This window comes from Palaemon carinicauda, chromosome 37 (genome assembly GCF_036898095.1).
Source record: "Palaemon carinicauda isolate YSFRI2023 chromosome 37, ASM3689809v2, whole genome shotgun sequence".
NCBI lineage: Eukaryota > Metazoa > Arthropoda > Malacostraca > Decapoda > Palaemonidae > Palaemon > Palaemon carinicauda.
In genome coordinates, this window is record NC_090761.1 from 50977037 (window position 1) to 51002045 (window position 25009).

Here is a 25009-nt window from a genome sequence, read left to right on the forward strand (position 1 = left end):
GTCGTACAGACAACTCCTTAACGGGTTGCTGAGGTTGCCGCACTGCGTCACAACAAGTCCCTTCTGTTGGTTGTTGAACGTCTTCCCCGTGACACATTGACTCCGTAAACAAAAAATCCTCTAACAAGGACTAAGCTTGGACTGCATGTCATGCAACACAGCTCAAGGTCTATGGGAGCAGGTGTGGTAACAGACGGGATTAGCGGCTGAAGTGGAACCATTACCTTCCCTGTAAGCATGTTATGCTTAAATAAAAGTCCATAAGAGGTTATGCAGCTAAAGGCTCCCTCCAAATGACAGAGTCCTCAAGGGAATATCAGAAGGAGGGAGAAAAGAACTTTCTCATCTACAGGGACCTTATCCTAGAAAAGCTAAGTTCTCTGAGTGAGGGTTCACTGGTGCAAAAGCAGCAGACTAGAAGGCAACGTTATGAAACTGCTTGACAGTCTAGTGAGTTGGCAACAACCCAAGATGTGTTGAGAAGCATGCGGTAAGGTATGCAGAGCATGATGTATGCAGAGTATGCTGTATGCAGAGCATGCTGTATGTAGAGCATGTTGTATGCAGAGCATGCTGAATGCAGAGCATGCTGTATGCAGAGCATGTTGTATGCAGAGCATGCTGAATGCAGAGCATGCTGAATGCTGAGCATGTAGTAAGCAGATCCTGCTGTAAGCAGAGCCTGCTGTAAGGAAAGCAGAGCGTGTGCATGGCGTTTAACATTTCTCAGAAATTCCATGACCAGTGCTAGAGTGCTTTATGCATGCTTGCATGGGGTTGAAACCATGGTATGAAAATGGAGGTAAGGTATGCTGAACAGCAGAGTCAGAACGAGCTGGAACAACAATAGTTGTGGTTTCCTCTTCAAGACTCCGATGTGGGAACACCTGAGGCTCAGTCTGCAAAGGCTGAATAAAAGACAAGCAGAAGGAAGGCGCATGGGTGGAGGAGGCTGACTCCTAGCATGAGTGGTTGAACCCAAGGGTTGCGCTTGCTGAGCGGTTGGCGGAAGCGGAGTAGCAAGTTCCAGTTCCTGTGGTGTGAGCGGAGCGCGATGAGGAAGAGGCTGCGCAGAACAAGGTAAATGTCTCGCAAGCTGAGGCTCCTGAGGCGCAAGGCTAAGGTGTTGTGGTGCTTGCCTTGTGGAGGGTTGAGCTCGCTGCAGCGAGAGCTGAGGAGACTGACTCATGGACGGGAGAGGTTGTTGTACCTCAACCGAGTGTTGCATCACTGGTGGAGCAGCAAGTGGAGGTGGAGGAAGAGAGGTATAATCCTCCTGATCCCAATGTAAAGGTTGCCTTAAGGAAGGCGGAGGCTGAACACCACAGGGAACAGCAAACTCAGCACGTGGCTCAACATCGTACGCCTGGCAGGTGGAACTGCTGGCAGGTGGTACTGCGATCAGGCGGAGCGAGTGTAGGTGGAGGGAGTGTAGGCGGAGGCGGAGGAGCAACACTCTCAGCCCGACACTCACGCATCAAGTCCGAAAGCTGTGCTTGCATGGACTGTAGTAGAGTCCACAACATCGTACGCCTGGCAGATGGTACTGTGATCAGGCGGAGCGAGTGTAGGTGGAGGGAGTGTAGGCGGAGGCGGAGGAGCAACACTCTCAGCCCGACACTCACGCATCAAGTCCAGAAGCTGTGCTTGCATGGACTGTAGTAGAGTTCACAACATCGTACGCCTGGCAGGTGGTACTGTGATCAGGCGGAGCGATCATAGGCGGGGGGGGAGTGTAGGCGGAGGCGGAGGCGCAACACTCTCAGCCCGACACTCACGCATCAAGACCGAAAGTTGTGACTGTATGGACTGCAGTAGAGTTAACTTGGGGTCGGCAGACACTAAGTTCTGCTGAGGTAAAGCCTTAACAGCAGAGATCTGTTGTGGCAGAACCTTACTCCTCTCAGGCGGAGTGTAATCAACTGATGACTGAGGAGAGTCAGAGCTAACCCAATGACTGCATTCGGGTTGTGAACTTTAACTTCGTACGTCTGGCATAGGTCTGGACTTAACGTTTAAGAGGTCTTGAGACCTGCGTTACTCTGCCTTTATTTTCTCCCCTAATCTCTTCTGCAGACGAGCAAAATAAGGGCTCAATCGTCTGCGGGTGGGAGTGACGGTCTCGGTAAGACACGCCCACAACCACCGAGAATACTTCTGTGCGCCGATCAAGGCCTGCTGAACCCTTATGCCCTTCGACATTGCTTCTCCCCTGGGCTTGGGAGCTTGCAAGAGGTCCCGGACTGGGAGGACGACTGGCGCGCACAAAAGTACCCTCACGCACTAATCACTTATCACTTTGATTTCTGTTTGCACTTATTTCACTGAACTCGAAACTTTAAGTGGTTTGTACCTGAAATACGCAATTCTATCCTTTCTCAAAGTTAGTAATTGCGAAAAGAGAATTACAATGTAACAGAAAAATCTAATGAAAGATAATTCAGTGGTTGGAAAGAGACTAAACACTAGATCACTCTAGAAACGTTTAGTTTCTTCCCCTAAAAAGACTAGGGAGAAGAGCAAAAAACGATAACGACGTTACTCGTACGCCTGGCAGGCTTGAATGAAACGTTTATCCTCTCTCTCCCTCCATCTCTATCTCTCTCTCTCTCTCTTGACTTAGAACCTGAGAGAAGAGCCCAATCATATATATCGTTAAAACATATTATTGTTAAAGGAAAAACTGAAAAGTTCCTTTATTAGGATCAAAACCATTAAGTTAAGAAAGAATGAACAAAACGCTAGACACGGTTACTCTTACTGCAACGTGAAACCGTGAACATTCTTTCTCTATCGTAACGATAGAGTGCAAGTTGAACGTTCTGAACGTCAACAACTGCAGAGACAAAACAAAACGTTAGTTCAACTTTGAAAACAGTACGAGACTGTCAAAGAAAATCTTTCAAACTCTGTGGCGGAAATAGCATAATATGTTAACAGGTAAAACCGAAATGACGGGCTCAAAGTTATTAACTTCGGTAAAAGACCGCCTACTATTAGGAAGGTCGAATATAAACAAATATAAAAATTAATTTTAATGAGTTTATAATAAAAGGAAGTTAATCGAAGAGGCCTATAAGAGGCGGAGAGATATAAAATAAATCTATAACTTTTGTTAAGCAAAATTAAGAAAGAGAGTCTATACTCTCTTAGACACCAACACTTCCGTCTAAGGGAAGGGTCGGCCATTGAAAGGTGAACGAGAGTTCATACTCTCTCGTCACCATAATTAATCAAATTAATTCCAAAAGCTAACTAAGCTAATATAGAAGTTTCCAGTAAAGCGACAGCCGAAATCAAAGAGAAATACTTCACCAAAGTCGTGAAAATACTCCAAGAACATAAGCGTATCCCAGAACGTCTTGCCGGAAGCACGACAGAGGAATAATTGAGGAGCTGTCAACAAGAAGTACTTGAGTACCTGGCCACAGGTGGCGCTGGTAAATACACCCCCTTCTAGTATTGTGATAGCTGGCGTATCCCTCCATAGAATTCTGTCGGGCAACGGAGTTGACAGCTACATGATTATCGGGTAAGTTTAATATTGAAAAATGGTACCTCACATTAGGTATTTATCAATACTGTACTGTAATATAAAAAACTAATTTTGGTAGAAAAATTAAGAAAAATCAGCAATAGGTATACTTCACAACAGACGCACTCTCTTCGAAAGAGAAAAATTATTAGCAAAGCTATTCTCCAAAAATAAAAGTTGTAAGGTTGTGAAGTGACGCTAAAATAGTACATACACGCATGTAAGTGAATGCATTGCAAATGTGGTACACTCATACTTTTCAATTTTAATTCTTTCACCGCTATGTAATTTTTAACTACCACTAATAAGCTCTGCATCTTGAGACAGCATCATCCACAAAAGTCAACTCTTAGAACCTCACTGTCAATTTTGGCACAATACTCCCCTAAGGTACACAGAATATAAAGGGTTGACCAGAGTAATATCAAGTTATTAACACCATGAACACAAAACTAATAAACCTTAACAAAAATACACATTGCAAGGCATAAACAATGCAAATAATCACTGAAAACACAAAACCAATGTAAAAAAGACAAAAAATATGGTGTGAGAAAAAACAAGAATTTACTATGAAACAATCAACCCAAAAACTAAATATTCAGTACAACTCATGGAAACAAGTTTGTAGATTGAGAAGACTGGTGTGTCTAGGATTATAAATGACAGACAAAATTGGCTTTATCATAAGTAATGGATTAATAATATAATCAATTGCATGTTCTCTTGTTGAGAACATTGCAAAAATAAACAGTTATAGAGCACATACCTGAGTATTATAATACGTTATTTCCGGCGCAAGATTCGTTGGCTGCCGTAGCCATGTCTGCGTACACGTGTACATTAACTCTTCAGCTATCCTTTTGTGGTGTTTTGGCATTCCATAATGCACACCTAGTATCAGGGAACCCGGGAGAAAACATGTAAGTTCATCCATTTTATTAATAAAATTCTTTGTGCTCCCATGCAGTTCTCCAAAGAAGAGAAGATTATTAGGTTCAGTTCGTGCAGCTAAATGGCTTTCCATCCCAGATATACTCTCGTTGTAATCATCTCTCAAACTGGAAGTAAAAGGCTATTGTAATTAATGCACATAAGAGCATTTTTAAAGGACTTTATCTTTTATTTTTTAAGTGATCATTATTTAATTGTTGTTACTATTAAAAAACTACAATATTTCCACAAAAATTTCATAAAATGTTCTTTTATATTGGCCTCAGTAAGTTTATGTTTTCTACATTCAAGCTAGAGCACCAAATTCACCAAATTATTAAATTAAATGGACCAATGGATTGTGATCTTTTTATAATGCATAACAAAATAAGACGACCATATGATCATCAACGTTTAAGAAACCCTTGGGTGCATTTTAATGTAATAATTGAAAATTTAAAAGAAAAACAATTAAAATAAGATTTTTTTTTCTATGAGCCTCTTAATGTTCAAATTGCTTCTTCCCCTGAAGCTAAATTCAATCAACATTTACACAAAGTTTTAAATCTTATAATTTTTCCATTTTCTTTCCCTTCATTTAACACATGCCCTTAGTAAAAGAAGTAACTATCCATTTACAATTTCACATAAGAGTTTGAAACCAATTTCTCATATGCTAGTAGTAGTAGTAGTAGTAGGAAAAATTATAATACAATCAAAAGCTTATTTTATACTTACAAATCTTTGGTGCGACCAGTCTGTATCCACTGTTTGATTAAATATTCATAATATGAGTCCCCTCGTGCCCCCAAAGTGATTGTCGAATGAGATCGCCATTGACCAGTCTGGGCATTAATGAAAATGGGTACCAGACCATCAGTTTTAGGCAACTTATGGATGTGATCTGTAACAAAGCCAGCTTTATTCTGAAATGAAAGCAAGAATAGGTATCAGTAATGATTACAAAAAACAAGAATTCACCCAACATAAACTTAATATGGAAAAAGCAACCTTAAATCAAACTAATAATCCAAAACTTTTGAGCTGCTTTGTTGATTGATTTAAGGTTTTCTGGCATCCTAACATCCAAGGTCACTGATGTCGGTATCATTACATATAAAAAAATGTTATTTTCATTAGTAAAATAAATTTTTGAATATACTTACCCGATAATCATGTAGCTGTCAACTCTGTTGCCGACAGAAATCTACGGTCGGGATACGCCAGCGATCGCTATACAGGTGGGGGTGAACACAACAGCGCCATCTGTGGTCAGGTACTCCAGTACTTCTTGTCAACACCACCTCAATTTTTTCCTCGGTCCACTGGTTCTCTATGGAGAGGAAGGGTGGGTCAATTAAATCATGATTATCGGGTAAGTATATTCAAAAATTTATTTTACTAATGAAAATAACATTTTTCAATATTAATCTTACCCGATAATCATGTAGCTGATTCACACCCAGGGTGGTGGGTGGAGACCAGCATACATGTTAACAAAGAAGCTAAGTATCCCGTATTTTATTTTATTAGTTATTCAAAAATAACATAAAATAAATAAGTACCTGGTAAGGAAGACGACTTGAACCATTACTCTGCCTTTATTAAGTACGTCTTCCTTACTGAGCTTAGCGGTCCTCTTAGGATGCTGAACGACTCTTAGGTGCTGAAGTATAAAGGGCTGCAACCCATACTAAAGGACCTCATCACAACCTTTAACCTCGGCGCTTCTCAAGAAAGAATTGACCACCCGCCAAATCAACAAGGATGTGGAAGGCTTCTTAGCCGACCGTACAACCCATAAAAAGTATTCAAGAGAAAGGTTAAAAAGGTTATGGGATTATGGGAATGTAGTGGCTGAGCCCCCGCCTACTACTGCATTCGTTGCTACGAATGGTCCCAGGGTGTAGCAGTTCTCGTAAAGAGACTGGACATCTTTGAGATAGAATGATGCGAACACTGACTTGCTTCTCCAATAGGTTGCATCCATAACACTCTGCAGAGAACGGTTCTGTTTGAAGGCCACTGAAGTAGCCACAGCTCTCACTTCATGTGTCCTTACCTTCAGCAAAGCAAGGTCTTCTTTCTTCAGATGAGAATGTGCTTCCCTAATCAGGAGCCTGAATAGGTAAGAAACTGAGTTCTTAGACCTTGGAAGAGAAGGCTTCTTGATAGCACACCATAAGGCTTCTGATTGTCCTCGTAAAGGTTATGACCTTTTTAGATAGTACCTAAGAGCTCTAACTGGGCAAAGTACTCTCTCCAGTTCGTCCCCCACCAAGTTGGACAGGCTTGGGATCTCGAACGACTTAGGCCAAGGACGCGAAGGAAGCTCGTTTTAGCAAAAATCCGAGCTGCAAGGAACATGTAGCCGTTTCAGATGTGAAAACTATGTTCCTGCTGAAGGCGTGGATCTCACTTACTCTTTTAGCTGTTGTCAAGCACACGAGGAAAAGAGTTTTTAATGTGAGGTCCTTAAAAGAGGCTGATTGGAGAGGTTCAAATCTTGATGACATAAGGAACCTTAGGACCACGTCTAGATTCCAGCCTGGAGTGACAACCGACGTTCCTTTGAGGTCTCAAAAGACCTAAGGAGGTCCTGTAGATCTTTGTTGGTGGAAAGATCCAAGCCTCTGTGGCGGAAAACCGCTGCCAACATACTTCTGTAACCCTTAATCGTAGGAGCTGAAAGGGATCTTACGTTCCTTAGATGTAACAGGAAGTCAGCAATCTGGGTTACAGTGGTACTGGTTGAGGAAGCTGCATTGGCCTTGTACCAGCTTCGGAAGACTTCCCCTTTAGACTGATAGACTCTGAGAGTGGATGTCCTCCTTGCTCTGGCAATCGCTCTGGCTGCCTCCTTCGAAAAGCCCCTAGCTCTTGAGAGTCTTTCGAAAGTCTGAAGGCAGTCAGACGAAGAGCGTGGAGGTTTGGGTGTACCTTCTTTACGTGAGGTAGACGTAGAAAGTCCACTCCTAGAGGAAGAGTCCTGGGAATGTCGACCAGTCATTGCAGTACCTCTATGAACCATTCTCTCGCGGGCCAGAGCGGAGCCAACCAACGTCAGCCGTGTCCCTTTGCGAGAGGCGAACTTCTGAAGTACCCTGTTGACAATCTTGAACGGCGGGAATGCATACAGGTCGAGATGGGACCAATCCAGCAGAAAAGCATCCACGTGAACTGCTGCTGGGTCTGGAATCGGAGAACAAAACAACGGGAGCCTCTAGGTTATCGAGGTAGCGAACAGATCTATGGTTGGCTGACCCCACAGGGCCCAAAGTCTGCTGCAAACATTCTTGTGAAGGGTCCACTCTGTGGGGATGACCTGAACCTTCCGGCTAAGGCGATCTGCCATGACATTCATATCGCCCTGAATGAACCTCGTTACCAGCGTGAGCTTTCGATCTTTTGACCAGATGAGGAGGTCCCTTGCGATCTAGAACAACTTCCACGAATGAGTCCCTCCCTGCTTGGAGATGTAAGCCAAGGCTGTGGTGTTGTCAGAGTCCACCTCCACCACCTTGTTAAGCTGGAGGGACTTGAAGTTTATCAAGGCCAGATGAACCGCCAACAGCTCCTTGCAATAGATGTGAAGTGTCCTTTGCTCCTGATTCCATGTTCCCGAGCATTCCTGTCCGTCTAAAGTCGCACCCCAGCCCGTGTCTGATGCGTCAGATAAGAGACGGCGGTCGGGTTACTGAACAGCCAAAGGTAGACTTCCTTGAGAAGAAAGCTGTTCTTTCACCACGTGAGAGTAGACCTCCTCTCTTCGGAAACAGGAACTGAGACCGTCTCTAGCGTCATGTCCTTTATCCAGTGAGCCGCTAGATGATACTGAAGGGGGCGGAGGTGGCGTCTCCCTAACTCGATGAACAGGGCCAGCGATGAAAGTGTCCCTGTTAGACTCATCCACTACCTGACTGAGCATCGGTTCCTTCTCAGCATGCTCTGGATGCATTCTAGGGCTTAGTAGATCCTTGGGGCCGACGGAAAAGCCCGAAAAGCTCGACTCTGAAGATCCATACCCAGGTAGACAATGGTCTGGGATGGGACGAGCTGGGACTCCTCAAAATTGACCAGGAGGCCCAGTTCCTTGGTCAGATCCATAGTCCATCTGAGAATCTCCAGACAGCGACGACTTGTGGGAGCTCTTAAAAGCCAGTCGTCTGATGGAGCCGGACACAAGATCATGGTACTGCTGCACAGTCTGTGAACTGTCAACCATGGGGAAGCGAGGAGGTACAGTGACAACCCGAAGCTGTCTAGACTGTCTGGGTCGTACAGACAACTCCTTATCGGGTTGCTGAGGTTGCCGCACTGCGTCACAACAAGTCACTTCTGCTGGTTGTTGAATGTCTTCCCAGTGACACACTGACTCCGTAAACAAAAAATCCTCTAACAAGGACTAAGCTTGGACTGCATGTCTTGCAACAAAGCTCAAGGTCTATGGGAACAGGTGTGGTAACAGACGGGGTTAGCGACTGAAGTGGAACCATTACCCTCCCTGGAAGCATGTTATGCTTAAATAAAAGTCCATAGGAGGCTAAGCAGCTAAAGGCTCCTCTCTAAATGACAGAGTCCTCAAGGGAATATCAGAAGGAGGGAGAATAGCACTTTCTCATCTACAGGAACCATATCCGAGAAAAGCTAAGTTCTCTCAGTGAGGGTTTCACTGGTGCAAAAGCAGCAGACTAGAAGGCAACGTTATGAAACTGCTTGACAGTCTAGTGAGTTGGCAACAACCAAAGATGTGTGACTGAGGAGCATGCGGTAAGGTATGCAGAGCATGCTGTATGCAGAGCATGCTGTATGTAGAGCATGCTGTAAGGTAAGCAGAGCATGTTGCATGGCGTGCGGCTTATGCTGCATGGGAAGAGGCTCATGCTGCATGGGATGAGGCTCATGCTGCATGGTATGAGGCTCAAGCTGCATGGGATGAGGCTCATGCTGCAAGGGATGAGGCTCATGCCGCATGCGTTGAGGAGGATGCCGCATAGTATGAGGCTCCTGCCTCATGGGTTGAGGCGGTTGCCGCATAGCATGAGGCTCCTGCCTCATGGTTTGAGGAGGATGCCGCATAGCATGAGGCTCCTGCCTCATGGGTTGAGGAGGATGCCGCATAGCATGAGGCTCCTGCCTCATGGGTTGAGGAGGATGCTGCATAGCATGAGGCTCCTGCCTCATGGGTAGAGGAGGTTGCCGCATAGCCTGAGGCTCCTGCCTCATGGGTTGAGGAGGATGCCGCATAGCATGAGGCTCCTCATAGCATGAGGTCCCTGCCTCATGGGTTGAGGAGGATGCCGCATAGCATGAGGCTCCTCATAGCATGAGGCTCCTGCCTCATGGGTAGAGGAGGATGCCGCATAGCATGAGGCTCCTGCCTCATGGTTTGAGGAGGATGCCGCATAGCATGAGGCTCCTCATAGCATGAGGCTCCTGCCTCATGGATAGAGGAGGTTGCCGCATAGCATGAGGCTCCTGCCTCATGGATAGAGGAGGTTGCCGCATAGCATGAGGTTCCTGCCTCAAGAGTTGCGTCTGCCTCAAGGGTTGAGGAGGTAGCTGCGCAGAGAGAGGCTCTTGCCTCAAGAGTTGAGGCGGTTGCCGCATAGCATGAGGCTGCTGCCTCAAGGATGGTGGAGGTTGCCTCATAGCATGAGGTTCCTGCCTCAAGGGTTGCGCCTGCCTCAAGGATTGAGGAGGTGGCTGCGCAGAGAGAGGCTCTTGCCTCAAGAGTTGAGGCTCTTGCCTCAAGAGTTGAGGTTCTTGCCTCAAGAGTTGAGGCGGTTGCCGCAAGAGTTGAGGCTGCTGCCTCAAGGATGGTGGAGGTTGCCGCAACGCATGAGGTTGCTGCCTCAAGGATGGAGAAGGTTGCCGCAACGCATGAGGCTCCTGCCTCAAGGGTAGAGGAGGTTGCTGCAAAGCATGAGGCTCCTGCCTCAAGGGTTGAGGAGGTTGCCGCATAGCAAGAGGCTCCTGCCTCAAGGAAAGTGGAGGTTGCTGCATAGCGCTGGTACCTGGCAACTCCCAATGCGGCAGCTCACGCATGGAGGCAGGAGGAGCCTCAACATCATACGTCTGGCAGGGTGGACTGCGCAGAGGTGGAGGAGAGCTCGCAGGAGGAGGTGTGCTAACCTTCTCTGCCTGAAACTCCTGCATCAAAACCGCAAGCTGAGACTGCATTGTCTGCAGCATAGACCACTAGGGTCTATGAAAGACAACAACAAACGGAGCTACTGTCCGTTGAGACTGAGGGTCTAAAACAGCTGGTGCGGCAACAGACGGAGTTACTGCCTGTTGCGGTAGCACCTTGCCTCTCTGGGAGGTGTGCAGTTGTCGTACTGCAGCAAGTCCGAACTGACCCAGTGCTAATGGCTCCACCTAGGAGTTGGACTTGCGCGGAAGGGACCGACTTGCACTTAAAAGCTGCAAGATTGGTCCATGGTTTCTGCGAGAAACCTCTTCCGCAGACGAGGAATAAATGGGCTCTCTCGTCTTTGTGTGGGTGGGGTGATCACGTCGGCTACGTGAGTTGGTTACACCCGAAACCACGGAGGGAAAAGTCTGTTCGTCGATCAAGGCCTGATGAACCCATAAGTCCTTCGACGTTACTTCTCCCCTGGGCTTGGGAGCTTGTAAGAGGTCCCAGACTAGGCGAACAACTGGCACGAACAGACGAACCCTCGAACGCAACACTGTAACACTTTGCGCTTATCACTTTATCACTTTTGATTTTCTGTTTGCACTTATTTCACTGAACTCGAAACTTTAAGTGGTTTGTACCTGAAACACGCAATTCTATCCTTCATTAAAAGTTAGTAATTGCGAAAACAGTATTACAATGTAACAGAAAAACATAATGAAAGATAAATAATTCAGTGGCTGGAAAAGAGACTAAACACTAGATCAAATAAACTACGTTTAAAATCTCTCACCGCATAAAGCCTGGGAACAAGAATAAAACTCTAGAAACGTTTACCTTCTTCCCCTAAAGAGACTAGGGAGAAGAGCAAAAACGATAACAACGTTACCCGCTTGAACGAAACGTTTATCCTCCTCTCTCTCCCTCCGTCTCTATCTCTCTCTCTCTCTCTCTTGACTTAGAACCTGAGAGATGAGCCCAATTAAATATATCGTTAAAACATATTATTGTTAAAGGAAAAAAACTGAAAGATTTCCCAAAAAGTTCCTTTATTAGAATTAAAACCATTTAAGCTAAGAAAGAATGAACAAAACGCTAGAATCGGTTTACTCTTACTGCAACGTGAAACCGTGAATATTCTCTCTCTATCGTAACGATAGAGCGCAAGTTGAACGTTCTGAACGTCAACAACTGCAGAGACAAAACAAAACGTTAGTTCAACTTGAAAACAGTACGAGACTATCAAAGAAATTCTTTCAAAAACATTAAAATAGCATAATATGTTAACAGGTAAAAACGAAATGACGGGCTCAATGTTAATTAACTTCGGTTCCAAGAAAAGACCGCCTACTATTAGGAAAGGTCGAATATAAACAAACATAAAAATTAATTTTAATAAGTTTATAATAAAAGGAAGTTAATCGAAGAGGCCTATAAAAGGCGGAGAGATATAAAATAAATCTATAACTTTAGTTAAGCAAAATTAAGAAAGAGAGTCTATACTCTCTTCGACACCAACACTTCCGTCTAAGGGAAGGGTCGGCCATTTAAAAGTGAAAGAGAGTTCATACTCTCTTCGTCACCAAAATTAAATCAAAAATTAAATCAAATTAATTCCAAAAACTTGCTAAGCTAATGATAAAGCTTCCTGAATAGCGAAGGCTAAACTCTAGAGCAAATACATCACCAAATCGTGAGCAATAACTCCAGAATCAACAGCGTATCCATGTAGGTCAAGCCGGAGGCACGACAGAAGAAAAATTGAGGTGGTGTTGACAAGAAGTACTGGAGTACCTGACCACAGATGGCGCTGTTGTGTTCACCCCCACCTGTATAGCGATCGCTGGCGTATCCCGACCGTAGATTTCTGTCGGCAACAGAGTTGACAGCTACATGATTATCGGGTAAGATTAATATTGAAAATAGAAGAATATTCAATTAAAACCATAACAGTTAAGATGTCATTATAAAAGTTAAATAGTTTTCAAAAGAGCTGCTTCTGAAATAAATCTAAAAATGCCGCTCACATAGTAGGACACATGTCCAAAAATCTTGGCAAGGATAAACCTGCCATCCTCACCTCGAGCCTCAAACAGCTATCTATTTCTTAAGTTATTATAATTGGGGCATTTGGTCAACAAATACCTCACTGTTTAAGGTACCAAACAGTCGTTGCAATACGGTTTGTTGATATAAGCAGCAAGTTGGCATATAGGCTTCCTACTATAGAGAGTTATTGTATAACTTTTTCAAGAGTGCCAATACAGTGTAAAATTATTTCATGTATGTAGTTCATGCTGTAATAGGTCCATTCATTTGAAATGAGTTGGAGAGATTCTTTTTATTTAAATGAAAGCTGATCAACAATTAACTGGGCAATGTCTCTCCCAGTTTCAGTGATATAGCACTTGGAAATATAATATAAATGATAGCATAAACTTTACTTTATTATTATTTTTATTATTATTATAACTAGCTAAGCTACAACCCTAATTGGAAAAGCAAGATAATATAAGTCCAAAGGCTTCAACAAGAAAAAATAGCCCAGTGAGGAAAGGAAATAAACTACAAGAGAATTAATGAACAATTAAAATAAAATATAAGGTGATGCTACAAGCCTAAAATAGTTTTTCATCCATGAAATCAATCCCCCTTCTAAATCCCATAAGACATATTCTACAGCCCAGAATTTCTACTGACTTAAACCTTATATAATGGACCTAATGTCCAGTAATTTCCCTTTTTTCCTCTTTTATTATTTGCATGTATGAAAATATGTAAATTATTTGCATGTATGAAAATATGTAAAACTATTTATCAATGGAAAGGAAATTTATTCAGGTATACAATACAGCCTAATACAGAATTAAATTCTTAGCACATAGTTTTTTTGTGCTAAGACTATTTAAGTAAGGTATCCAAAAAAAAGAGACCCATGATAAGTACTGAATGGAAAATTTAAAAATTATATTTCAAAATATTTTTGGTGGTGAAAGATAGGATCAAGATAGAATCAATAAAACTATTTCCTATTAGAATTGTGATTCATAGAAAGTTACTTTTATGGCTTTCATTGACTGTTTTGACGTGATATTGTCCCTTGCTAGAAAACTGCAAGATATTTTACAATATAAGATGTTTGACTTCATGACTGCCTTTCAAAATTTACTTCTTTAAACAATTACAATTACTGAGAATTCAGACGAGCTGAAAACATATTGTAGAGAAAAACACCTGAAGACAAATGAACTATCTATATAATGTAGTACACTACAGTATGTAGTCTTTTTTATATTACTTTACCATAAATGAAAGAACACTTGCATGCATTTTGAAACTGGTCTTTTATCTAATTACTTTAGGCAAGATGTTTTGAACAGTTTACTTCCTAAGAAAGATAAAAATAAGTATACATGGGTAAGAGTGGCAAATGGAAGAGTAGTAGAAAGGGCATTAATGGATTATGTGTTGATAACGAAAAGAATGTTTGGAAGATTGAAAGACGTGCACGTGTTTAGGGGTATGGCAAACGGTATGTCTGATCATTTTTTGGTGGAAGGAAAATTGGTTGTAGCAAAAGAGTGGGGGAATAGAGTAGGTGGATGTAAAAGGGAGCTAGTGAGGGTTGAAGAGCTAATAAAATCGGGGGTAAAAAGTAAATATCAGGAAAGGTTGAAAATGGCATATGACGAGGTGAGAGTAAGAGAAACTGGTAATTTAGAGGAGGAGTGGAAGTTAGCAAAAGAAAATTTTGTTGGGATTGCAAGTGATGTATGTGGCAAGAAGGTTGTTGGAGGCAGCATGAGGAAGGGCAGTGAATGGTGGAATGAAGGAGTGAAGGTAAAAGTGGAAGAGAAAAAGAGGGCTTTTGAAGAATGGCTGCAGAGTAATAGTATAGAGAAGTATGAAAAATATAGAGAGCAAAAGGTGGAAGTAAAGCGCAAGGTACGTGAGGCAAAGAGGGCAGCTGACCTGAGGTGGGGTCAGGGACTGGGTCAGTCATATGAAGAGAATAAGAAGAAGTTTTGGAAAGAAGTGAAGAGAGTAAGGAAGGCCGGCGCAAGAATTGAAGAGACAGTGAAAGATGGAAATGGAAGGTTGTTAAAAGGAGAGGAGGCAAGGAAAAGGTGGGCGGAATATTTTGAAAGTTTGCTGAATGTTGAGGATGATAGGGAGGCAGATATAATTGCGGTTCCAGGTGTTGAGGTGCCAGTGATGGGAGATGAGAATGAGAGAGAGATTACAATAGAGGAAGTGAGGAGAGCACTAGATGAAACGAGAGTAGGAAAAGCATCGGGTATGGATGGTGTGAAAGCTGAGATGTTGAAGGAAGGGGGTGTGACTGTACTTGAATGGTTGGTGAGATTGTTTAATGTGTGTTTTGTGTTGTCAATGGTACCAGTAGATTGGGTTTGTGCATGTATTGTACCACTATATAAGGGTAAGGGAGATGTGCATGAGTGTTGTAATTCAAGAGGTATTAGTTTGTTGAGTGTAGTTGGAAAAGTGTATGGTAGAATACTGATTAATAGGATTAAGGATAAAACAGAGAATGCAATCTTGGAAGTACAGGGTGGTTTTAGAAGAGGTAGGGGTTGTATGAATCAGATTTTTACAGTTAGGCAGATATGCGAGAAATATTTAGCAAAAGGTAAGGAGGTGTATGTTGCGTTTATGGATCTGGAGAAAGCATATGATAGAGTTGATAGGGAAGCAATGTGGAATGTGATGAGGTTATATGGAGTTGGTGGAAGGTTGTTGCAAGCAGTGAAAAGTTTCTACACAGGTAGTAAAGCATGTGTTAGAATAGGAAATGAGGTGAGCGATTGGTTTCCGGTGAGAGTGGGGCTGAGACAGGGATGTGTGATGTCGCCGTGGTTGTTTAACTTGTATGTTGATGGAGTGGTGAGAGAGGTGAATGCTAGAGTGCTTGGACGAGGATTAAAACTGGTAGGCGAGAATGATCATGAATGGGAGGTAAATCAGTTGTTGTTTGCGGATGATACTGTACTGGTAGCAGACACAGAAGAGAAGCTTGACCGACTAGTGACAGAATTTGGAAGGGTGTGTGAGAGAAGGAAGTTGAGAGTTAATGTGGGTAAGAGTAAGGTTATGAGATGTACGAGAAGGGAAGGTGGTGCAAGGTTGAATGTCATGTTGAATGGAGAGTTACTTGAGGAGGTGGATCAGTTTAAGTACTTGGGGTCTGTTGTTGCAGCAGATGGTGGAGTGGAAGCAGATGTACGTCAGAGAGTGAATGAAGGTTGCAAAATGTTGGGGGCAGTTAAGGGAGTAGTAAAAAATAGAGGATTGGGCATGAATGTAAAGAGAGTTCTATATGAGAAAGTGATTGTACCAACTGTGATGTATGGATCGGAGTTGTGGGGAATGAAAGTGATGGAGAGACAGAAATTGAATGTGTTTGAGATGAAGTGTCTGAGGAGTATGGCTGGTGTATCTCGAGTAGATAGGGTTAGGAACGAAGTGGTGAGGGTGAGAACGGGTGTAAGAAATGAGTTAGCGGCTAGAGTGGATATGAATGTGTTGAGGTGGTTTGGCCATGTTGAGAGAATGGAAAATGGCTGTCTGCTAAAGAAGGTGATGAATGCAAGAGTTGATGGAAGAAGTACAAGAGGAAGGCCAAGGTTTGGGTGGATGGATGGTGTGAAGAAAGCTCTGGGTGATAGGAGGATAGATGTGAGAGAGGCAAGAGAGCGTGCTAGAAATAGGAATGAATGGCGAGCGATTGTGACGCAGTTCCGGTAGGCCCTGCTGCTTCCTCCGGTGCCTTAGATGACCGCGGAGGTAGCAGCAGTAGGGGACTCGGCAGTATGAAGCTTCATCTGTGGTGGAAATGTGGGAGGTTGGGCTGTGGCACCCTAGCAGTACCAGCTGAACTCGGCCGAGTCCCTGGTTAGGCTGGAGGAACGTAGAGAGTAGAGGTCCCCTTTTTGTTTTGTTTCTTGTTGTTGTCGGCTACCCCCCAAACTTGGGGGAAGTGCCTTTGGTATATGTATGTATGTACTTCCTAACCAACAAAGAAAGGCTTTGAATCAAAGCCCATTAACGGTGCTAAAGTCAGGCTTATTGTTGCTGGCTTGAAAGTCTATAGAAAAATAAATTCCAAAAGCTTTGGGGAGTAAACAAAAGCTACACTAGGAAGATAGGGTCAACAATGGTTAATAATTAAACCACAAAAGTTTCACATGTATATAAATTTCACCAGACCTTGGAATATTAATGTTCATCTCACCTCATAAATTGGATTTCCTGTGATACGAGACAAGTCTCTGAATTCCAACTGAATAGTAGTAACCTCTGAAGTTGAAGAATCTGGTCCCCACTTAGGTTTGGAGGCTCTCCGGGAATACAGATTTACGTCGGCAAATGGCACTCCAGAACCACTGTTAAAAGCTGCTATCAGACGATCGGCTAAATCAATCTGAAAATACCGAGACATCCTAAGATACTTGCCTTAATAACATTCTCAAAACGATGACATTTTACACGCAATCATATATATCATGTCAAGCCAAAGTGTATGATCGTTTCATGAGTCCTACCATCACTATTTACTATAGCAGTAAATAGCAGCCCAGCCTGACACCTGGAGAATATATGGAATAGTATTGGATCTGAATCTCTCCCTGATTTAGTTCTTAAAAAAAAAGATTATAACATCTTTGAATTTAAAAAAATCTGAGATAAAGTACAAAACATGTTGCTATTTCCAAATCATACCTGCTAAATAAACAGCTTCTACAGCCCCCCAAAAAATAAACTAAATAGTTGTTTATAGAAACCACTAAATTACTGCTATGACCTAAAATTTGATTAAACTTTTTCTTACATTTCATTTCAGTAAACAGTTTAACATGTGCTAAATAGCAGGGAAGAGTATTGGCATAAACCCAGCATACTAAATTGAAGTGCGCTTTGGATTGGCAAATAAATGATCATTGAAGACTACTGAATTCCCTTTCTCAACAAAGGAATTATCATTAAAGAGTACTGAAAATCCCTTCCTCAATGGAAAAATAGTAAAATGGCCCCTGGATTTTTATACAATGTGAATTCTCCCTAATATTATTAGGAAAGCCATCACAGATTATTTTGTGCTTTGATGAATTATAAATTCCATGTTAAAGTGCGAGAAATTATAAATGCTATCAAGTACGGTTACAAAATAAAATCAGAAAAACATTATTAATTAAAAAAATAATTTTATCAATCTTACCGCCTTATCAAGGAAAACTTGTTCCTTGGTCAAGTGATATGTTGACAATAATCCACCAAGAACCCTGATTGTTGTCTCAAAAAGGTTAACATCTTGATTAATGTTGAAGTTAAGCTGTGTAGCCACCCACTCTTGAGCCTCAGCAAACTCTGGAAAACAAGATTGGTTACCATGTATAAAAACCCCAACAATCCTTTGATACTATTAAAAGACCTTTTCTTTTTCCATATACAGCACGTTACGTTAGGAGAGAGATATTCAAATACATTAAAAAGCTACCGGTATTTTCATCAGAAGTTAATAGTTCCTTACAAGAATCACATGCCTAAGAAAGCACATCCTAATGGAAAAAACTATTCATCTTCTGAATGTAAAATGTATGATATAAAAGTCTTTGTATTAATTCCTTTTTCATAGATCCAAAACTATAATTTTTAGTAGTCAAATTCTTGAATCACTCATCAGAAACATACATCATGATGTAGACACATGTTTCCTACTAAATCTTAAAATCCTTGATGTACCACGTGGCTCTTTCTCCAGTCTTGGAGATAGAGGTCATGTCTGTGACCCAGGCTTGTCATCTCAATCATGCCTGTCTCCTAAGTGTCATCAAATTCTGTTATGCCTACAATTCAAGTCTCCTTGTGTTGCAACAATTTCGTTTACCACTGTGACCAAATTTCCCTCCTAAGTCTTCAAATCAGAAAAAAAGAAATTTTCAACATGAATTTTCAGTTCTGTATTTGACACCTGTCCTGTTGGTTGAATTCTTCATAAAATAGAACTTTACCATAATCACTAATATCTTCTGATTTTTTGTAGCAGTTAAAGAGCACTGAAACCACAGATGAGCCCTAAAACTGAGAAAAAGACTTGGGCCCTGGTCATCATTAAGATTTGTGAGAACTAGGAAATCCTTATGGATTGGCAACCTGACTGGGTACACAGAGATCAGAGGAGATATGAGACAATGGATCTTATCCCTTGACATTTCACATCTGAAGGTTATTTGGGTCACAAGATTTAGAACAAATTTATAAAGCACCACATCAATGAACACTCACTGAAGATTCCTTTTGCGTATACATTATGTGGCAAAACAAAGAGACTTAATCTCGGGTAAAATAATTAGCCTTTCAAATTCAGGTCTTCCTCTTCTAGCAGTTGTCACAATTTTCCTTAGGTAAATAAATGTACTTCGTACCACATGTCCACTTCTAAGACTCGACAAAATAATTGATAAGTTTTCTATTCGAACCTTAAATTCTTACCAAGATATCTTAAGACAGCTAAAAACTAAAATATACAAAGCATTAACACGAGCTGTCAATTTTTTGTTGCGTGATGACTTACAATTGTCAATGCCACAATCTACAATTTGAACATCAGAAAAAAAATCATATGCATAAAATAAACAAATTTAATCAAAATGTCATACAAAATTAACACTAAATTTACCCTCCGCTTATTATGCATACTGTATTGGTGTAATTACCGGTAACTATTGTACCTGTATTTTGGAATTCATAACAAGTTTGCCATGTTGCATAAAGAAAAAAATACAGTACACATAGAATTCATAACTTGTCTCTACTGACCATTCCCCAGAATGAATTACTCTTTGAAAAATATAAAATTTCTCCCAATACATCAACAATTTTACTGAATTTGGTGAAGTGAGAGAGCAAAAGTTAAGATGTCAAAAGCAAACAAAGGAATGACAGACTTTCTCAGAAATATGTTACAAACAGAACCCATACAGTGACAGGTAAAGTAACACATCGAGGGTTGGGCTACTCAAGACAACTGAGATCAAGTGACTCGGCGCAACTTGCAGTCAGGTAGATCAGGTACAGTAAGGAAATGGATGTAGATTAAAATACTAAATCAAAATATCAAATTATGTTATTTTTATTAATAAAATAAATTTTTGAATATACTTACCCGATAATCATGTAGCTGTCAACTCCGTTGCCCGACAGAATTCTATGGAGGGATACGCCAGCTATCACAATACTAGAAGGGGGTGTATTTACCAGCGCCACCTGTGGCCAGGTACTCAAGTACTTATTGTTGACACCTCCTCAATTATTCCTCGGTCCACTGGTTCTCTATGGGGAGGAAGGGAGGGTCGATTAAATCATGATTATCGGGTAAGTATATTCAAAAATTTATTTTATTAATAAAAATAACATTTTTCAATATTAAACTTACCCGATAATCATGTAGCTGATTCACACCCAGGGGGGTGGGTGAAAAACCAGTGTACAAGACTAAAGGATAGCTAAGTATCCCGTATTTCATATAATCAGTTATCCACAATAACAATGAAATAATAAGTACCTGGTAAGGAAGTCGACTTGAACCGTTACTCTGCCTTTAATAAGATCGTCTTCCTTACTGAGCGCAGCGTTCCTCTTGGGAGGCTGAATCAACTCAAAGGTGCTAAAGTATACAGGGCTGCAACCCATACTAAAGGACCTCATCACAACCTTTAACCTCGGCGCTTCTCAAGAAAGAATTGACCACCCGCCAAATCAACAAGGATGTGGAAGGCTTCTTAGCCGACCATACAACCCATAAAAAGTATTCAAGAGAAAGGTTAAAAAGTTATGGGATTATGGGAATGTAGTGGCTGAGCCCTCGCCTACTACTGCATTCGTTGCTACGAATGGTCCCAGGGTGTAGCAGTACTCGTAAAGAGACTGGACATCTTTGAGATAGAATGATGCGAACACTGACTTGCTTCTCCAATAGGTTGCATCCATAACACTCTGCAGAGAACGGTTCTGTTTGAAGGCCACTGAAGTAGCCACAGCTCTCACTTCATGTGTCCTTACCTTCAGCAAAGCAAGGTCTTCTTCCTTCAGATGAGAATTTGCTTCTCTAATCAGAAGCCTGATGTAGTAAGAAACTGCGTTCTTAGACATTGGTAGAGAAGGCTTCTTGATAGCACACCATAAGGCTTCTGATTGTCCTCGTAATGGTTTTGACCTTCTTAGATAGTACTTAAGAGCTCTAACTGGGCAAAGTACTCTCTCCAGTTCGTTCCCCACCATGTTGGACAGGCTTGGGATCTCGAACGACTTAGGCCAAGGACGGGAAGGAAGCTCGTTTTTAGCCAAAAAACCGAGCTGCAAGGAACATGTAGCCGTTTCAGATGTGAAACCTATGTTCCTGCTGAAGGCGTGGATCTCACTTACTCTTTTACCTGTTGCTAAGCACACGAGGAAAAGAGTTTTTAATGTGAGGTCCTTAAAAGAGGCTGATTGGAGCGGTTCAAATCCTGATGACATTAGGAACCTTAGGACCACGTCTAGATTCCAGCCTGGAGTGGACAACCGACGTTCCTTTGAGGTCTCAAAAGACCTAAGGAGGTCCTGAGATCTTTGTTGGAGGAAAGATCCAAGCCTCTGTGGCGGAAAACCGCTGCCAACATACTTCTGTAACCCTTGATCGTAGGAGCTGATAGGGATCTTACGTTCCTTAGATGTAACAGGAAGTCAGCAATCTGGGTTACAGTGGTACTGGTTGAGGAAACTGCATTGGCCTTGCACCAGCTTCGGAAGACTTCCCATTTAGACTGATAGACTCTGAGAGTGGATGTCGTCCTTGCTCTGGCAATCGCTCTGGCTGCCTCCTTCGAAAAGCCTTTAGCTCTTGAGAGTCTTTCGATAGTCTGAAGGCAGTCAGACGAAGAGCGTGGAGGTTTGGGTGTACCTTCTTTACGTGAGGTTGACGCAGAAGGTCCACTCTTAGAGGAAGAGTCCTGGGAACGTCGACCAGCCATTGCAGTACCTCGGTGAACCATTCTCTCGCGGGCCAGAGGGGAGCAACCAACGTCAGCCGTGTCCCTTTGTGAGAGGCGAACTTCTGAAGTACCCTGTTGACAATCTTGAACGGCGGGAATGCATACAGGTCGAGATGGGACCAATCCAGCAGAAAGGCATCCACGCGAACTGCTGCTGGGACTGGAATCGGAGAACAATACAAGAGGAGCCTCTTGGTCATCGAGGTAGCGAATAGATCTATGGTTGGCTGACCCCACAGGGCCCAAAGTCTGCTGCAAACATTCTTGTGAAGGGTCCACTCTGTGGGGAAGACCTGACCCTTCCGGCTGAGGCGATCTGCCATGACATTCATATCGCCCTGAATGAGCCTCGTTACCAGCGTGAGCTTTCGATCTTTTGACCAAATGAGGAGGTCCCTTGCGATCTCGAACAACTTCCTCGAATGAGTCCCTCCCTGCTTGGAGATGTAAGCCAAGGCTGTGGTGTTGTCGGAGTTCACCTCCACCACCTTGTTTAGCTGGAGGGACTTGAAGTTTATCAAGGCCAGATGAACTGCCAACAACTCCTTGCAATAGATGTGAAGTGTCCTTTGCTCCTGATTCCATGTTCCCGAGCATTCCTGTCCGTCCAGTGTCGCACCCCAGCCCGTGTCCGATGCGTCCGAGAAGAGACGGTGGTCGGGGGTCTGAACAGCCAATGGTAGACCTTCCTTGAGAAGAATGCTGTTCTTCCACCACGTTAGAGTAGACCTCATCTCTTCGGAAACAGGAACTGAGACCGTCTCTAGCGTCATGTCCTTTATCCAGTGAGCAGCTAGATGATACTGAAGGGGGCGGAGGTGGAGTCTCCCTAACTCGATGAACAGGGCCAGCGATGAAAGTGTCCCTGTTAGACTCATCCACTGCCTGACTAAGCATCGGTTCCTTCTCAGCATGCTCTGGATGCATTCTAGGGCTTGGAAGATCCTTGGGGCCGACGGACAAGTCCGAAAAGCTCGACTCTGAAGATCCATACCCAAGGAGACAATGGTCTGGGATGGAACGAGCTGAGACTCCTCAAAATTGACCAGGAGGCCCAGTTCCTTGGTCAGATCCATAGTCCATTTGAAAATCTCCAGACAGCGACGACTTGTGGGAGCTCTTAAAAGCCAGTCGTCTGACGGAGCCGGACACAAGATCATGATACTGCTGCACAGTCTGTAAACTGTCAATCATGGGCAAGCGAGGAAGTACAGTGACAACCCGAATCTGTCTAGACTGTCTGGGTCATACAGACAACTCCTTAACGGGTTGCTGAGGTTGCCGCACTGCGTCACAACAAGTCACTTCTGTTGGTTGTTGAACGTCTTCCCCGTGACACATTGACTCCGTAAACAAAAAATCCTCTAACAAGGACTAAGCTTGGACTGCATGTCATGCAACACAGCTCAAGGTCTATGGGAGCAGGTGTGGTAACAGACGGGAAAGCGACTGAAGTGGAACCATTACCTTCCCTGTAAGCATGTTATGCTTAAATAAAAGTCCATAAGAGGTTATGCAGCTAAAGGCTCCCTCCAAATGACAGAGTCCTCAAGGGAATATCAGAAGGAGGAAGAAAAGAACTTTCTCATCTACAGGGACCTTATCCTAGAAAAGCTAAGTTCTCTGAGTGAGGGTTCACTGGTGCAAAAGCAGCAGACTAGAAGGCAACGTTATGAAACTGCTTGACAGTCTACTGAGTTGGCAACAACCCAAGATGTGTTGAGAAGCATGCGGTAAGGTATGCAGAGCATGATGTATGCAGAGTATGCTGTATGCAGAGCATGCTGTATGTAGAGCATGTTGTATGCAGAGCATGCTGAATGCAGAGCATGCTGTATGCAGAGCATGTTGTATGCAGAGCATGCTGAATGCAGAGCATGCTGTATGCTGAGCATGTAGTAAGCAGAGCCTGCTGTAAGGAAAGCAGAGCGTGTGCATGGCGTTTAACATTTCTCAGAAATTCCATGACCAGTGCTAGAGTGCTTTATGCATGCTTGCATGGGGTTTAAACCATGGTATGAAAATGGAGGTAAGGTATGCTGAACAGCAGAGTCAGAACGAGCTGGAACAACAATAGTTGTGGTTTCCTCTTCAAGACTCCGTTGAGGGAACACCTGAGGCTCAGTCTGCAAAGGCTGAATAAAAGACAAGCAGAAGGAAGGCGCATGGGTGGAGGAGGCTGACTCCTAGCATGAGTGGTTGAACCCAAGGGTTGCGCTTGCTGAGCGGTTGGCGGAAGCGGAGTAGCAAGTTCCAGTTCCTGTGGTGTGAGCGGAGCGCGATGAGGAAGAGGCTGCGCAGAACAAGGTAAATGTCTCGCAAGCTGAGGCTCCTGAGGCGCAAGGCTAAGGTGTTGTGGTGCTTGCCTTGTGGAGGGTTGAGCTCGCTGCAGCGAGAGCTGAGGAGACTGACTCATGGACGGGAGAGGTTGTTGTACCTCAACCGAGTGTTGCATCACTGGTGGAGCAGCAAGTGGAGGCGGAGGAAGAGAGGTATAATCCTCCTGATCCCATTGTAAAGGTTGCCTTAAGGAAGGCGGAGGCTGAACACCACAGGGAACAGCAAACTCAGCACGTGGCTCAACATCGTACGCCTGGCAGGTGGTACTGCGATCAGGCGGAGCGAGCGTAGGCGGAGGGAGTGTAGGCGGAGGCGGAGGAGTAACACTCTCAGCCCGACACTCACGCATCAAGTCCGAAAGCTGTGCTTGCATGGACTGTAGTAGAGTCCACAACATCGTACGCCTGGCAGGTGGTACTGCGATCAGGCGGAGCGAGTGTAGGTGGAGGGAGTGTAGGCGGAGGCGGAGGAGCAACACTCTCAGCCCGACACTCACGCATCAAGTCCGAAAGCTGTGCTTGCATGGACTGAAGTAGAGTCCACAACATCGTACGCCTGGCAGATGGTACTGCGATCAGGCGGAGCGAGTGTAGGTGGAGGGAGTGTAGGCGGAGGCGGAGGAGCAACACTCTCAGCCCGACACTCACGCATCAAGTCCGAAAGCTGTGCTTGCATGGACTGTAGTAGAGTTCACAACATCGTACGCCTGGCAGGTGGTACTGCGATCAGGCGGAGCGATCATAGGCGGGGGGGAGTGTAGGCGGAGGCGGAGGCGCAACACTCTCAGCCCGACACTCACGCATCAAGACCGAAAGTTGTGACTGTATGGACTGCAGTAGAGTCAACTTGGGGTCGGCAGACACTAAGGTCTGCTGAGGTAAAGCCTTAACAGCAGAGATCTGTTGCGGCAGAACCTTACTCCTCTTAGGCGGAGTGTAATCAACTGATGACTGAGGAGAGTCAGAGCTAACCCAATGACTGCATTCGGGTTGTGAACTTTAACTTCGT

At 43.5% G+C, this 25009-nt stretch overlaps 2 protein-coding genes across 9 annotated transcripts in view; one reads left to right on the plus strand and one right to left on the minus strand.

Annotated features, from left to right (window-relative positions):
- The window catches only part of Dcps (Decapping enzyme, scavenger), a 178582-nt gene that overhangs the window by 44416 nt on the left and 109157 nt on the right, over positions 1 to 25009 (plus strand). The window lies entirely within an intron of this gene.
- Positions 1 to 25009, minus strand: part of alpha-Man-Ib (alpha-Mannosidase class I b) — a 99854-nt gene that overhangs the window by 17290 nt on the left and 57555 nt on the right. For all 8 annotated transcript variants that reach the window (XM_068361192.1, XM_068361198.1, XM_068361197.1 and 5 more), the window contains exons 6-9: positions 17848 to 17996; positions 16864 to 17052; positions 5207 to 5394; positions 4305 to 4596 (exon numbers count right to left, since the gene is read on the minus strand). In XM_068361192.1, coding sequence (XP_068217293.1) covers positions 4305 to 4596; positions 5207 to 5394; positions 16864 to 17052; positions 17848 to 17996 — 818 coding nt within the window. The remainder of the gene's footprint in view (positions 1 to 4304; positions 4597 to 5206; positions 5395 to 16863; positions 17053 to 17847; positions 17997 to 25009) is intronic.